Below are 14,899 nucleotides of genomic sequence, written 5' to 3' on the forward strand. Positions count from 1 at the left end.
CAGCGGATCAATAAGGCACTTTTATGAAAATCATTTTTCAATTTTGTTGCTATCGTTCCCAGTTGACACTCTCTAAGCAAAAAGTCCACTGCCGGTGCGATGAAACTAGCTAACATGTCAATCTTCGGATGCATTGAAAGCGCTCTTGAACAGTCTGCCAAATGTGTTAAGTTAGCAACCCTATTGCAACCGACCAATACATTGCTAAAGGCAACCTACCTAGTTATAAGTATTGCTTTGACGTTTCTCCCAAAACTCTGTCTCTTTTCACGCTAGTCATCGTTAAATAAAGACGCGTTTATTTATTGCCGCTCTGCCTATTTTATTAGGTTATGGGCCCAGCGTGGTAACGGAAGAAAAGTCCGGAACATTCTTTTTTTTCGAAAGTAGTAAACGCGGAAATGGGTGACGAAAAGTTGTGGCTGTTTGATGGAACGAATTTCGGAAACTGGAAATTCCGAATTGAGGTTCTGATGGAGGACAAAAATTTGCTGGATTGTCTGGAGAATGCCATCGATAACGAGGAGTACGCGAGGGAGCTTCCGGGGGACACAGTGGCTGTCAAGGTGGAGAAGAAGAAGAAACTCGACGATCGTATGGCCAGGGATAAGAAGTGCAAAAATTTGCTCATCCACCGAATAGCAGAGGATCAATTGGACTACGTAAAGGACAAACGGACGGCGAAAGAAGCGTGGGATGCTTTGAAGAACGCGTTCGAGCGTGTCGGGATCGCAGGTAAATTATTCCTGAAGAAGCAGTTCCAGGAATTGCGGTTAAAAGAAGGCGAAAATGTGAAGACGTATCTGCTGCAGTTTGAAAAAGTGCTGCGAGAGATGAAGGCTGCCGGGGTGAAAATCGACGAGGAGGATGTTGTTTGCCAGCTGTTGCTATCGCTACCGAAGTCTTTTGATGCGTTAATCACGGCTTTGGAAACCATTCAACCGGATCACTTGACTATGGAGTACGTGAAGAAGAGGCTGATGGACGAGTCGGCAAAACGTGCGAATCAAACGGGTCATGCGGTGGATTATGTTGGTGAATCGGCTTTTGCTGGAAAGAAAGCCGGTTTCAAATGTTTCGAGTGTGGCAGATTCGGGCACAAACGTGTGGACTGTCCCGATTATCGACCTACATGTAGTAGGGAACGCGAGGAAAATACCAAGCCAAAGGGGAAATCCAATCGAAAAATCAAAGGAACCGCACATGCTACGTGCGAGGAAGAAACTTTGTTTATTGCAACCACAGACATCGGTGCATTTGTGGCGCCTGCTGTGAGGACGGGTAAACGAATTGAATGGTTTTTAGATTCAGGTTCGACAGATCACATGGTGAAAGAGAAGCGACTGTTCGAGGAAATACACTCACTTAGACGGAAGGTGTGCATTTCAGTGGCCAAGTCCGGTCAAGTTATCGTGGCGGAATCTGCCGGTACAATCCGTGTCGATATGATGATCGATGGTAAGAAGCAGCCAGCGGTGGTGAAGGATGTTTTGTACGTACCGGAGTTGCAGTGTAATTTGTTCTCCGTGCGCCGACTCGAAGACAGTGGTATGACGGTGAAGATTGCTGCAGGAAAAGTGATTATCCAAAAGGCAAAGCGGATCGTGTGCATGGGACACAGAAGCGGTCAGCTGTATGCTCTTCATATATACTCTCGTGGAGATATGGCATCAGCAAATGCGAGTGCCATGACGACGAAAAACGACGTTTTTGATTTGTGGCATCGGAGATACGGTCACCTAGGAGGGACTAATATGAAGAACCTCTGGAAAAACGGGGTTATCGAGACAGCAGCGAAGATTCGTGATTGGCCTGACCGATGTATATGTGAGGTATGTTTAGCAGGAAAACAAACAAGACAACCCTTTAACAATGTCGTGGAGAGACATTCATCTCGACCGTTAGAGCTCATCCACTCCGATGTGTGCGGGCCGTTCAATCCAACCACTTGGAACGGGAAACGTTTTTATGTGTCATTTATGGACGATTACAGTCATTTCACGGCGGTGTATTTGTTGGCATCGAAAGATGAAGTACAGGAGAAATTTGAGCAGTATTGTGCAGTCACATGCATTTTTCAACACGAAGGTAGCGAGACTCAGGTGCGACAATGGCGGGGAGTACACCAGCAAATCATTTGCGAAATATTGCCGCACTGAGGGAATTCGAATGGAGGTAACAGTTCCGTACAGCCCACAGCAGAACGGGGTAGCGGAACGATTGAATCGCACCTTGTTGGACAAAGCTCGTTCCATGATGCAAGACGCTGGTTTACCGAAATCGATGTGGGGTGAAGCGGTTCTCACTGCCGCATTCATTCTGAATAGAAGTCCGACGTCTGCTCTAGAAGAGAAGAAAACACCGTTTGAATTATGGTACGGTAGGAAGCCAAATGTGGATAAAATGCGTGTGTTTGGATCAACAGCATTCACATGGGTGCCAAAGGAAAAACGTGGAAAATTGGACCCAAGAAGTGAAAAAAATGTGATGGTGGGATACACGGCGAATGGATACAGGATCTGGGATCCTAGGAGGAAAACAATCTTCACTTCCCGTGATGTTGTGTTTGACGAAGAACGGAAAACGGAGCGAAAACAAGATCCAATAAAAGTGTCCTGTGAATCAGCCGAAGAAGACGAACCTGGCCTGGAAACGGACAACGTGTCGGTGCAGACTGAACCAACGGATTATGAATCATCTGAAGAGATTGATGCTGAGGAAAAAGCTGCCGACGCGCTCCCTCCGCAATTAGAAGTTGACAACTGTCCAGCAGAAATGTCGACGAGGCCCAGTGGAAGGGAGCGCAAGCTCCCCGGTAAGTTTCACGATTTTATTACTGGATTTGGAGCAAATACTGGCGGTGAATGTTTCGCAGGTTTAGCCGGAGTTGATGCTGTTATGGCGTTCGCATTGAACGCAGAGGCGTTTGTTGAGGATCTACCATCAACCATCGATGGTCTGAGAAAACGAAGCGACTGGAACCAATGGAAGTCTGCCATCGAAAGTGAGCTCGAATCGCTCAGGAAAAACGAGACGTGGGAACTCGTACCGAAACCAGCAGGAAAGCACCTTGTGGACTGCAAGTGGGTGTTCAAAGTTAAGTGCGACGAGGCTGGAAATGTGGATCGCTACAAAGCGCGATTGGTTGCGAAAGGCTGCTCACAACGGAAGGGGTTCGACTACGACGAGACGTATGCACCCGTAGCCAAAATCACCACTGTTAGAACGCTCTTGGCGGTGGCGAATAAAAAAGGGTATTACATTCATCAGATGGACGTACGTACTGCTTTCCTCAACGGTGTACTGAAGGAGGAAATATATATGCGACAACCTGAAGGTCTCGAGAGTACGAATCCAGATTTTGTGTACCGTCTCAAGAAAGCCTTATATGGCCTGAAGCAAGCTCCGAGGAGCTGGAATGATAAATTCCATTCATTCATGACGAAGCTCGGATTCAAACGGTCCAACGTAGATACCTGTCTCTATAAGATGAGTTGGAAGGAATCCGTCGTCTATCTGTTGTTGTACGTTGACGACATCATTCTTGTATCTGATAGAATGGATTTATTGACTAGGTTCAAACAGCAACTGTCGAAACAATTTGAGATGTCTGATATGGGGGAGTTGAAACTCTTCCTTGGTCTGAAAGTGGACCGTGATTTCAGCGGAGGTACCTTGAAGATTAGTCAACCTAAGTACATAGCGGATATGTTGCAAAGGTTCGGTATGGCCGACTGTAAGCCAGTGGCGACACCGTTAGAACCAAACTTGAAATTGGAAATCGAGGAACATCATGTGACAAAGAAGTCGTACAGGGAACTCATTGGCTGTTTAACGTACTTGGCACTTGCGTCGCGTCCAGATATAAGTGTAGCAGTAAATTTCTTCAGCCGCTTCCAGTCCGCACCAACCGAGGTTCATTGGTGTCACCTGAAACGTATACTGCGATACCTAAAGGGGACCATAAACATGAGTTTGGTCTATCTTCAGAATGAAGAAGAGCCATTAGTAGGCTATGCCGATGCTGACTGGGGCAACGATCAAGACGATCGACGCTCAATTTCCGGCAACGTGTTTCTAGTTTATGGAGCAACTGTTTCATGGATGACTCGAAAGCAAGCAACGGAGGCCGAGTACATATCCCTAAGTCAAGCTGCGAGTGAGGGGATTTGGATTAAAAATTTGCTTGAAGAACTTGGTGTCGTTTTTAGTCATCCCATATCACTATTTGAAGACAACCAATCTTGTATCTGAATCGGATGAAGCACATCGACATCCGGTATAACTTCGTTCGTGAGAAGATCCAGAGCGGTGTTTTCAAAATATTATACAAGCCAACATCGGAGCAAGTGGCTGACATCTTTACAAAAGGATTGGCACGTGGACCGTTTGAACATTTACGGAACAAGCTAGGGTTGTTCGGTTGAGCGGAGGTGTTAAGTTAGCAACCCTATTGCAACCGACCAATACATTGCTAAAGGCAACCTACCTAGTTATAAGTATTGCTTTGACGTTTCTCCCAAAACTCTGTCTCTTTTCACGCTAGTCATCGTTAAATAAAGACGCGTTTATTTATTGCCGCTCTGCCTATTTTATTAAAATTAAAGTTTGTTTTGAGGTTCATCCATTTAAGAAAATCAACATGATCAAATTGTGATATTGAAATATATTGATATCGCGGGACATTTTCGTTTCTTTTGCCAAATGCGGGACATTTTGTCGAAATGCGGGACTGTCCCGCGTAACGTCTGGTCAGTTTATATTTGAGTAATATCAGAACAGTGTAAGTGCACCAGTACTCATGTTACTAAATATGAATGCATTGTTAAGCTTAATTCATAATAGAATCTCAACGTACACCCGACAAAAGTTTCTAGAATCTAAAATATTTGGGGATGATTTAAAACATGAACTTAAAAGTAGGGTAACACGGGGTAAGTTGGACATACGGGGTGATTTGGACCACCCCTCTATCTCAAAAAGTACGGCTCAACTTGGATTTTTCATAATGTTTTTAAAATCTCCTTCTGTTGTTGACCTGTATGTACCTAACGAAAAAAAAGTTTGGTAAAACTCGACAGGTGGAAGGAAATCGTAGCATGAACACAGCAAGCACATTGATTGCCAAAAAAAGGAAGTTTTCCGATGGTGGTTTTGAGGGTTTTCCCGCTGATTAAACAAACTTTTCGTGTATTGTGCAGTAAAGTTCTGTTCGCCTACAGAAGAGGAACAATTTGATGCAGCGAAACTGTTTGAGAACAATAAATGAAATTAATTGCATTTTAATTTTTGCATGTTGTGTGGGGTGACATGAACATATTTTTTTTATTTCATGAAATAAACGATACCTACGAATTTCAGTAGTTAGTAAATTTTGTTATGTTGAATAATTGAATGAGAAAAGTACAACTTACTGTATCGACCGTCGTTGATACAGCCAGGTTCGAACGAAACCAATGATACCTTCTCCGAACGTGTTCGAATCAGAGCGTTCGAACGAAAACATATACGGCCGTTATCAAGAATAAGGGTGTATATCATTCAACCTGAGATGGTCACAGAGGGAATTCCTGACTTAGGAGTTTATCCATTCATTTGTTTGCATAGTAACCATGGATAAGAGCTATTAAAATCGTTCTCCTTGGAGGCTTTGGAACCTCTGCTCTGGTTTTCAATAGCTTCAAGTTCTTTATAGGACATGCTACTATAGAAATCCTTTATTCGTAATTGGAGTTTATTTGGAGATGATTCAAAACATGAAACAAAACTCGTTCGTGTCAGATCACTTCTTCAAAAGTTTTAGCATTTACTCAGTAACCCCGCATTACATAGATCGAATGTACAACGCTAGTACAGCTGTATGCCTGTCCATGATATAGTGCCAGAGACAGACATAAAGCTGTACTAGCGTTGTACGTGTACAACGTTGTGCAGGTACCATCGTAGAATGACAGACATACTTTGGTAGTACATTATACCGCATGTCAAACTGACAATCAGAAGTTTGACTAATTTTCAGCTCATATTTCAATGAAAAAGGTTTTTATTTAGCGTCTAAACTATCAAACACAACAAACAAGATTCCAAATCTTAGTTATTGACTCAAGAGAAAGTCAATGAAAAGAATGTTTACCAAGTGTTTTGATTCGGTTTGTTCTTGCTACCCACCACTAACCGTCTATGGCGCTGCGCACAGTACAACTGTAGCCATGTACAACGATGAAACAAGTCGGTACAGATACAGCGATTGTACATGATGACAGACATACACTTTTCGAAGTACAACGCTAGTACAGTTGTATGTCTGTCATAAGTATAAACATTCTTTTCATTGACTGTCTCTTGAGTTAATAACTTAGATTGGAAACATGTTTGTTGTGTTTGATAGTTTAAACGTTAAATAAAAACCTTTTCCATTGAAATATGTGGTGAAAATTGGTTAAATTTTTTATTGTCAATTTGACATGCTATAAAATGTACAACCAAAGTATGTCTGTCATGCTACGATGGAACCAGGGGCTAGACATCAATTGAATATAGGCTACCCAAAATCAAAAACAATATGGCGTCATTTGTTTATCAACATATCATTTACATTGTGATTGAAATCGAAAAATGCGCTGCTTTATTCTAACTGCATGAGCGATTTTCATATTTCGGTTTCACATGAAAGTGTTCACATTTAACACGGAGTTTAAAGTTAGCCACTATTCGACTATATAACCGGACCGAGTTGTAAACAACAGTAATTGATTGAACCAAAATGTCAGTGAACCGCAGCAATATTGGGTACTCTGGCAATATGAGGGATTTGACGTTTTAGTCGTACCCCTGGATGGTACCTGCGAGATGGAAAATGAAAAGTGGGAAGATTTTCAAATCTGTGACGTCACAGATTTTGTTTATGTATGTTACTTTTCTTATAATAGTTCGCTACAAAGGAAAAGTGTTATTATTAAAAGTAAAAATAAGCAGATGAAATGAACGAACTAGTTTTTTTTTCTTCAATCAATGCTAGCGTTCAAAATCATAAGGGCCTAACCGTCATTTTAGCAGAAACTGAAATATCAGTTTTTTTTTGGTGTTCTAGACTTCATTTTAATTCAAGTTTACTTTTCGTTACGTTGAACAAAAACGTAAATGAACAAAGTCAGAGTCACAGATTTTTTTGTTACTTGACGGATAAACATTTGACAGTATATGGGAAAAAATGTTGCAAGTTTTTTTCATGTAAAATGCACTTGAAAAATAAATTTAATTGACTGCGTATGACTTAGATTGAGACGAAAAGTTTTCCGCTTACGTCTTAGTTTTAGATGAATGAAGTTTTCAGGACCTTAATTGTGAAAAAAGTAATTACAATTGCCGACAAGAGATAAACTTCCATGATGTTGCTCTAAAATCCAAACAAAGTAGATATTAGAATACTATTTCTGATATAAGAAGAAATCAAAGAAAAAATTTAACATTGTAGTGCGTGACATGTTCTGTTTTTTTATAATGCGAAAAATATTTTTTGGAAATATGTTATCAGTTTTCGTATATCCGCTTTCAACGTTATTCGTTGACACATTCAATTTTGTACCATTTCAGTTACTAACTGGTATGCCTGATTTGTGAACTTACTATCTACCTGGCAACTAATACAATCGAAGTTTGATCAACCAAAACTCGTGAATCTTCCCACCTTCTATTTTTCATTTCGCATCGACACACACCGATTTCGCCCGTTCATAGAGACGCTGCCGTTGTGGGAGCGTTCGACACCGAGGGGTCCGGTGACACTACGATAATTCCTTATTCTTCGTTGAAAAGCTGCATCTTTTTTGTGAATGAGTAGCGTTCCTTAATCCGATTTTCCTGTGTACTTTTTAGTATAACGAAGAGATTTGCGGTTTTCAGGATCGAAAATCTAGGCTTCATACATTCTACAGTTTGCAATATATTCTTCAATAAGAAATTTCATCGTTAACTTTTGATCCGTCCGGATTTATCCTCTTCTGAATGAGTTTTTATATACCTGACATGGGTTTGAGAAAACCAAAAAATTTTTTCTATTTTTGATTTTCTTTTGTTCAACAGTTAGGGCGATTACACATTATCCGGTTTCTGCCGGACCGGTTTCAAAAAGCGCCGCTGGGTTTGGACGGAAAACCGGACAACAATGTGAAAGAGACCTCGCGCTACACAAAACCGTACATCTCTCACAAACACATATATGCATTTATTTATATGTGGATTTGACAGGTAAACATTGCTTCAAATATTCCGGTTACATGCAGCTGAGTGCAGACGGAAAACCTTAAACCCACAGCTGCTGCGGCAACCACGAGCGTTCTCATATGTATGTTCCTTGGAAATCACATAAGGCCGAATGTTGGAGTGTAGCACACCATGAGCATGATCAAAGTTAGAAAAGGCCTCACGGACATTACACACATCCTGCATCATAACGGCGTTCTTACCGTACCTATCGTGAATACTTCCGCCCCACTTCAGAATACGTTTAAAAAACTAACTTTAGTCCAGCTGCGGTTTATTCATTCATACGCATAATTATTTCGTTTCCAAGCATACACGAATAGTATGATTTATTTCACACGCTCTGTTGCCACATAATTTTTCAACAGTCTCATGAACCAATAATAGTAACATTCCGTTACAAGCCAGAGGCACTATTTATTTATATGTATAATGTGTTCACTTTCTGTGATTATTTTGGAATTTACCTACAAGAGAATGTATACACATCCATTCATTCTAGAGTTTTTTTTTTATTTCATTAATACAGTAAACAAATTACGAATAAAATAACATAATTCGTTCAAACACTATTCCATTGCTACTTCCGCTGATCCTCGTCGAAGAACGAGCTCAACATATGACGCAATTCCTCGAGCACGTAATCCTGGGGCATGGGCAGCTTCTCGAGCCCAATTCGCATCACAGCTATCAATACGCGGATCCGGGGCAAAGAATGACCGAATCAGATAAGCTGGAATTTCGTTCTGACAGACCCGATGCTTTGGCGTCGGGCATTGGAACATTTAGACCACAGAGCACATATCTGACAGTTTTGGCTGGAGTGCCTTGGTCTCTTCGTCGATCGCGTCGCCGGTCAGGTCAAACTGGAATACCCAAAGAATATCAGACGAGAGAATTATTTTTAGTGTGTTCAAATTAACAAAAACTAACCTTCTCATTCAGCTCGATAAAGCCGCTCGAAATCCGCCCCTCCATGAACCGATTGAAGATTTGTTTGACATCCCCGAACTCGTTCAATAATTATTTCAGATAAGGGATGTTTCCTGTGAACAAAAAATAGAAGTCAATTAAATAACTCGATCTGCTTGTCAAAAGACACCACTCACCGTTAATAACACAGTCCGTGGCAATATGCTAAATGATGACATCGTGCACCTGTGACCATTGCTTCTCTTTGAGAAGAAACTTGCATCACAGAATTAGTTCCACAACACTGGTAGTTGTTGAAGAAGTGAAATCAGCATCCATATCACTTGCAAATTATCAACTGGTTTCAAAATCAACAAACAAACGTCAATAGTGCACACATACTATTACATTAGACGAAAAATTGCCTGAATTGTACTAATACTAACAGACATGACAAACAACTGTCAATTCGCTTTCATGGCATGGAGCTTCGTGCTCCGCTTTTGGGAAATGATAGTGATAATGGATTTTCAGGTGCATTAAACACATATCTTAAAATAAAAACTATGAATGAAAATTAACTTCTTCTCATGAAATGTGTTCTTTATGTAATAAAGTAATACGTTCTTTTGCAAGTTGGGAAACCTCCTGAACAATAATTGTGTCTGATAATGATTGTATATTACAATGATGAGTTTTAGTTAAAATATCAAGAAAACTATACAAAAATTGTTAAGGAAGAATCAATACCACAGGTTCTGAGCAATCAAATAATATGAAGTAAAAGTTTTCATTAAAAATTTAAACAACTTAAAACTGTCTTGAGGTGTGATAATCTTATAGAGAATGATTTGCTTTCCCAAACCGATGTCTCCACCAGACGTCGACACTATTCTACGGTCATCGCGTATAATGCTTGTCCGGTCACCGGACATTGCAGTCGCTGTAGACGGCTGCATCACGGCGCCGTAAAAAGGTTGGTCCGATCGAAATTTGCCATTTGGGTTTCAAACCGGTCCGGCAGAAACCGGATAATGTGTAATCGGCCTTAGGTACTTTGCACGATACTACACTAAAATGATACAATATTAATTTATTATCAGTCACGTTAATACAACATGCAAGAGATGTTATGGTTTTGGAATATAATGAAAGTGTCCGGATTAAAAAGCCGTCCGGATTCAAAGCATTAAGTGCGATTCACATACAACATACACGTCACGTTCACGTCCCGTCACGTCACGATACGTCAATGATTCTACCATGCAATTCTCATGAAAACATTCACATACACCAGCAACGTAACGACCCGTCAGCATACGTTCAACGAAAACGACCGGCAGGGTTTGTAGAAAAGAATAATTGACGGAGACGGACGGCTCGTTTGGTTTTTGTCTGGGCTTTGTGTCTCGGCTTTTGTTTTGATTTGGTTGTACAGTAATTTACATCTACATCGACATTAGGCTAATTGAACAGATCTGTGATGCAACACGTTTAATTAGACATTTTTACCTCTAGTTGGACATTTTTGTAAACATTGAGTTCGAGACCCAAATTATGGCCCCACATTGAAAGTCGCCACCAGTCGCAAATGTCCAATTACTGGTCAAAACCGACTCCAATGCGACACTGAGTGGTGCCTCAGCATATCGCTTTATAAGCAACTTACTGTACTTTTCATGCCAACATATCTCTTAGCTCCAAATTTCGGAGTGAAAATCATTCGCGACTAGTTGAAAGAATTATTCTATTTATTATTATTGTTGCATGAGGGTCGGACTACGGGGTTTAAGCATTTAAATAATTGAATTCAATGATTCTCATTGAATTTTTCAAAATTTAGAACTGATTCTAGGCATGCTGATTTGAAAGAGGACATTGCAATTTAAAATTGTTGTAGGTGGCGACACCATGAATAAAATTAAATAAATCATTCGTTTGGCATTTGACGGGACGGTGCTGGTGGAAGCATTGACTGCATGTGTGAATTGGTGGAGACGTTGACGGAACGTAGACGTTCTTCCCCGTAACGTGCTATGTGAATCGCACATTACGGTATCAACTGCTGTTTTAAACTAAGCGAACGCATATTTTCCGTCGACACCAACCAGACCCATTCGTAATAAAACGAATTATGGCCAAGGGATGAATTGACACGTGAACGCGTTTCCAAACGCTGTCAAAACTGACATCGTTCATCGTCATCGTTCGATAAAACACATTCTAATAAGACAAGGAAGCCGCTCCGATTCCGTCGAACAGGAGGAAGCGAGAAAGACACGGATTGCCATCTTGGGTGGAAGAAGAGTGTTTACACGTCAGTCGGTTTGGTTTCACAGTGAGCGAAAAATTTTAATTTCACCGATTGTCTGGAAGGTTTTTTCTACGGAATTACTACCTGGTGATAGCTGGAGAATACCCTGATTATTTTGTTGAAGTTAGAAGTGGAGCCGCTGTGAAGGCATTTAAGCGAGAGCGATGAATATTTTTCGATTGGCCGGTGATTTGTCACATCTATTAGCTATTATCTTGCTGCTGATAAAGATATGGAAGACGAGGTCGTGCGCCGGAATATCCGGCAAATCGCAGATTCTGTTCACTGTGGTGTACATAAGTCGTTACCTGGATCTGGTGACAACGTTCATCAGTGTTTATAACACGACAATGAAACTGGTCTTCATCAGCTCTTCGGTCGCAACGATCTATTTGATGTATGCGAAATTTAAGGCCACATACGACCATAATCACGATTCGTTCCGCATCGAGTTTCTGCTGGTTCCCTGTTTCATTCTGGCGCTGCTGATTAACGCGAGCTTCACACCGCTGGAAGTGCTGTGGACTTTTTCGATCTACTTGGAAGCGGTGGCCATTTTGCCGCAATTGTTCCTCGTCAGCAAAACAGGCGAGGCGGAGAGTATCACCAGCCACTATCTGTTCGCGTTGGGTTCCTACCGTGCTTTGTATCTGCTCAACTGGATCTACCGATACTACGCCGAGGGACACTACGACTTGATTGCTATTTTTGCCGGAGCCATTCAGACGATCTTGTACTGCGATTTCTTCTACCTCTACATTACCAAGGTATTAAAGGGAAAGAAGCTCCAGCTTCCTGCGTAAGGAGACCCTCGGGAGGTAGGAGAAAGACTTATCTCTTAGATTTATTTAAGTTACTCCAAAAACTTGATAATAAAAGCAGCATTCAAGAGAAGGCATTAGCGTTTACATTGAAGGGTAGATGATCAGAGCAGAATGCTGATAAAAATTAAACAAGGAAAACCGATACATTAGTAGTTTTTAATGTAAGTATCAAAAAATGTAGGTCAGAAGTTCAGACATCATTGAAATGATCCGTGTGTGTTTGTAGCAAAATCACAATCTCCGTCTCCGGTCGATTGAAAACATAAAATAACAGAAATGAACCGCCGCAACACGGGGAGCATTAAACTAATAACATTTGTGAATATTGCAATACCAATTACCGCATGTTGGTTAACCACTTTTCGGCTTATTCAGCGAGCCTTTGATCCCTATCTTCGATTCATCTAACTGATGCGAACGTATCTTTTGAGAAACAACCATGTTGGCACTAGCTTATAAAATTTTCAAATGTTTCAACTTGTGATTCAAGTTTAAACGGAAGGTGAACTTTAGTGTTTTTGTTTGTCTGTACTGCTGCAGTCGAGTATGCTATTACCGACTTTCCCGTAAAGACCCTCCGGTATAAAACAGTGAGCATGAATATGTCTGCAAATATATGGTTTGAATCCCTCTTGTTGCACAAAATACATAGGGCAAAAACAAAGGACAAGCAAATTCTCAGTGTCACTGTTATATATTTATTCCCACCATTCCTGTTTTCGATTCGTGTCATTGACTTTAACAGAGTCAAAGCGTTTATGTTTTCCGTTTCCATGAAACTAACGAGAACACTTTCCTATGTTTGTTCCATCTCAACCGAAAAAAATAAATTTTGTGGGCTATTTTAATTAATATATTTCGCATTCTCCTGTTTCATTAAAAATGTAATATTTTATTGCTATTGTAATTCGTAAAAGAAATAATGGATATAAGATAATACGAATAAAGTATGGAAACAAAGGGCATTTTTTCCTGGCATCCGAACAGATCCTTTGTGGAAACATCGCTGGTTTTAATCTGAGACCTTTCAACAGTAGACATCTGCGTATGCGCAAATCAAGAAATGTGTTACTATCTATCGACTTCATCACTCGATGAGCGTTCTTTCTCGAAACAAAAGTTCTCTTTAACACATGGAAAATCAATTACAACATCGCCCGCTAAGCGAAAGCGGGATGCGACATAACCGTTCGCATTCATTGCCAGGGCAGTCAGTTGACTGTTATTACTACCACACGAGCAATGTACAGTCAAATTGTAACTGATATTTATGAGGCTGTAAATGCTATAACTTCTCTGAAAGATTATTTCTGCGCTTCTCAAATTTGCATCTCTCTAATTGCAATGCTGTGCGCATCGAACTAAAATAGAATCCATGAATTTAATAGTTTAGTTGTGATCGCATCTTGCTCATAGGCTTTGATGGATTGCGTATTGTATGAATTACACTGCTCCATGAATTTGAGGATTCTACATTATGGATTTATATGCCATTCAATCTTTCTTTCCAAATCTCAATACTTTGTCGTTTGGCTCATTCGTGGTTCTCTACAATCATCCCCGATCAAATGTGTAATCTATTGAAAATAACTTATGTTACTCCTTAAAAACGACTGTTTTATGTTAAATTATATAAACATAGTCATCTCCATATACGGTCTCAAACTGAATGCGTTCCGTTTGTCTAGGAGGCGTCAAGAATGTTTAGCTATCGGAATTATCTCCGATGACCAGATGTCTTTGACTCCACAATAACCAAGAGTGATATAGATTAGATGCCTTGGTTGCAGGTGAGTGATATAAAAGCATCAACGATATATGCATAAAATTTGAATTTGGTTTACGCCTAAAAGGCGACATTTTGATAGCGCAAAAAAAGTATGATAAAGGGGTTTAGACGGTTTTATTTCCTAAGTGCAGAGTGATTGTTTCGAAGTGTTTAATTTCAATCAATGGTGCGTCCGTGTGTATTTTCTGACTGTGGATTCAAAAATAGCTTGTGTACCGGGAATATGTTCTACCATGTGCTCTTTAGTCATGGACATGTGACTAGGGTCATACAATTTCACTTCAATTTACACATCGTCACTCAATAATGAGTGAGCCTTTATCAATATGCTGCAAACTCGTGCAGACTGAAAATAGTGCTACTCTCAGTTCACGCTCAAGAAAGAGAATATCACTTCATCTTTATACAGTCTCATTTCGCTTCACGTCCATTTCGTTCATTCTTCACACTGAAGCGAAATAATCAAATCGTCAAATGAAAATGAACGATAAATAATCAGTTGTCGGCGCTGGTTGGATGTATTGATGATTAGCCCAAGATTGTGGAAGTTAACGAAGTGCTGTCCTATCTCATTAGCCTTCTCTACAGGTGTTACCAAACGATCTGTTGTGCTGTTAAACGAAATAAGAGGGGTATATGGGTATGGAATAGGTTTAGGTTTGCCTTCCAAAACTTTGGCTAGTTTCCAAAATGGACGAGCACAATCTGGAAGAGACTGAAGCAAGCTCGAGAAATTACGGAGCTCTACGAGTCCGGCTCGAATGATTTTGGAAAGATTATTTGAATTTGTTTTGAAGA

At 40.5% G+C, this 14,899-nt stretch overlaps 1 protein-coding gene across 1 annotated transcript; it reads left to right on the plus strand.

The window, feature by feature from the left end:
* Window positions 1-11,394: 11,394 nt before the first annotated feature.
* Window positions 11,395-13,272, plus strand: LOC129775914 (ER lumen protein-retaining receptor). Its single transcript, XM_055781163.1, has one exon. It carries the CDS (start codon window positions 11,653-11,655, stop codon window positions 12,289-12,291), a length of 639 nt encoding a protein of 212 aa, XP_055637138.1. The 5' UTR covers window positions 11,395-11,652; the 3' UTR covers window positions 12,292-13,272.
* The last annotated feature ends 1,627 nt before the right edge of the window (window positions 13,273-14,899 follow it).

The sequence above is a fragment of the Toxorhynchites rutilus genome, chromosome 3, assembly GCF_029784135.1.
Source record: "Toxorhynchites rutilus septentrionalis strain SRP chromosome 3, ASM2978413v1, whole genome shotgun sequence".
Lineage (NCBI taxonomy): Eukaryota > Metazoa > Arthropoda > Insecta > Diptera > Culicidae > Toxorhynchites > Toxorhynchites rutilus.

Excerpts from the sequence above, each read along its gene's own strand:
- LOC129775914 (XM_055781163.1), top strand. The coding sequence starts at position 11,653 with ATGAATATTTTTCGATTGGCCGGTGATTTGTCACATCTATTAGCTATT.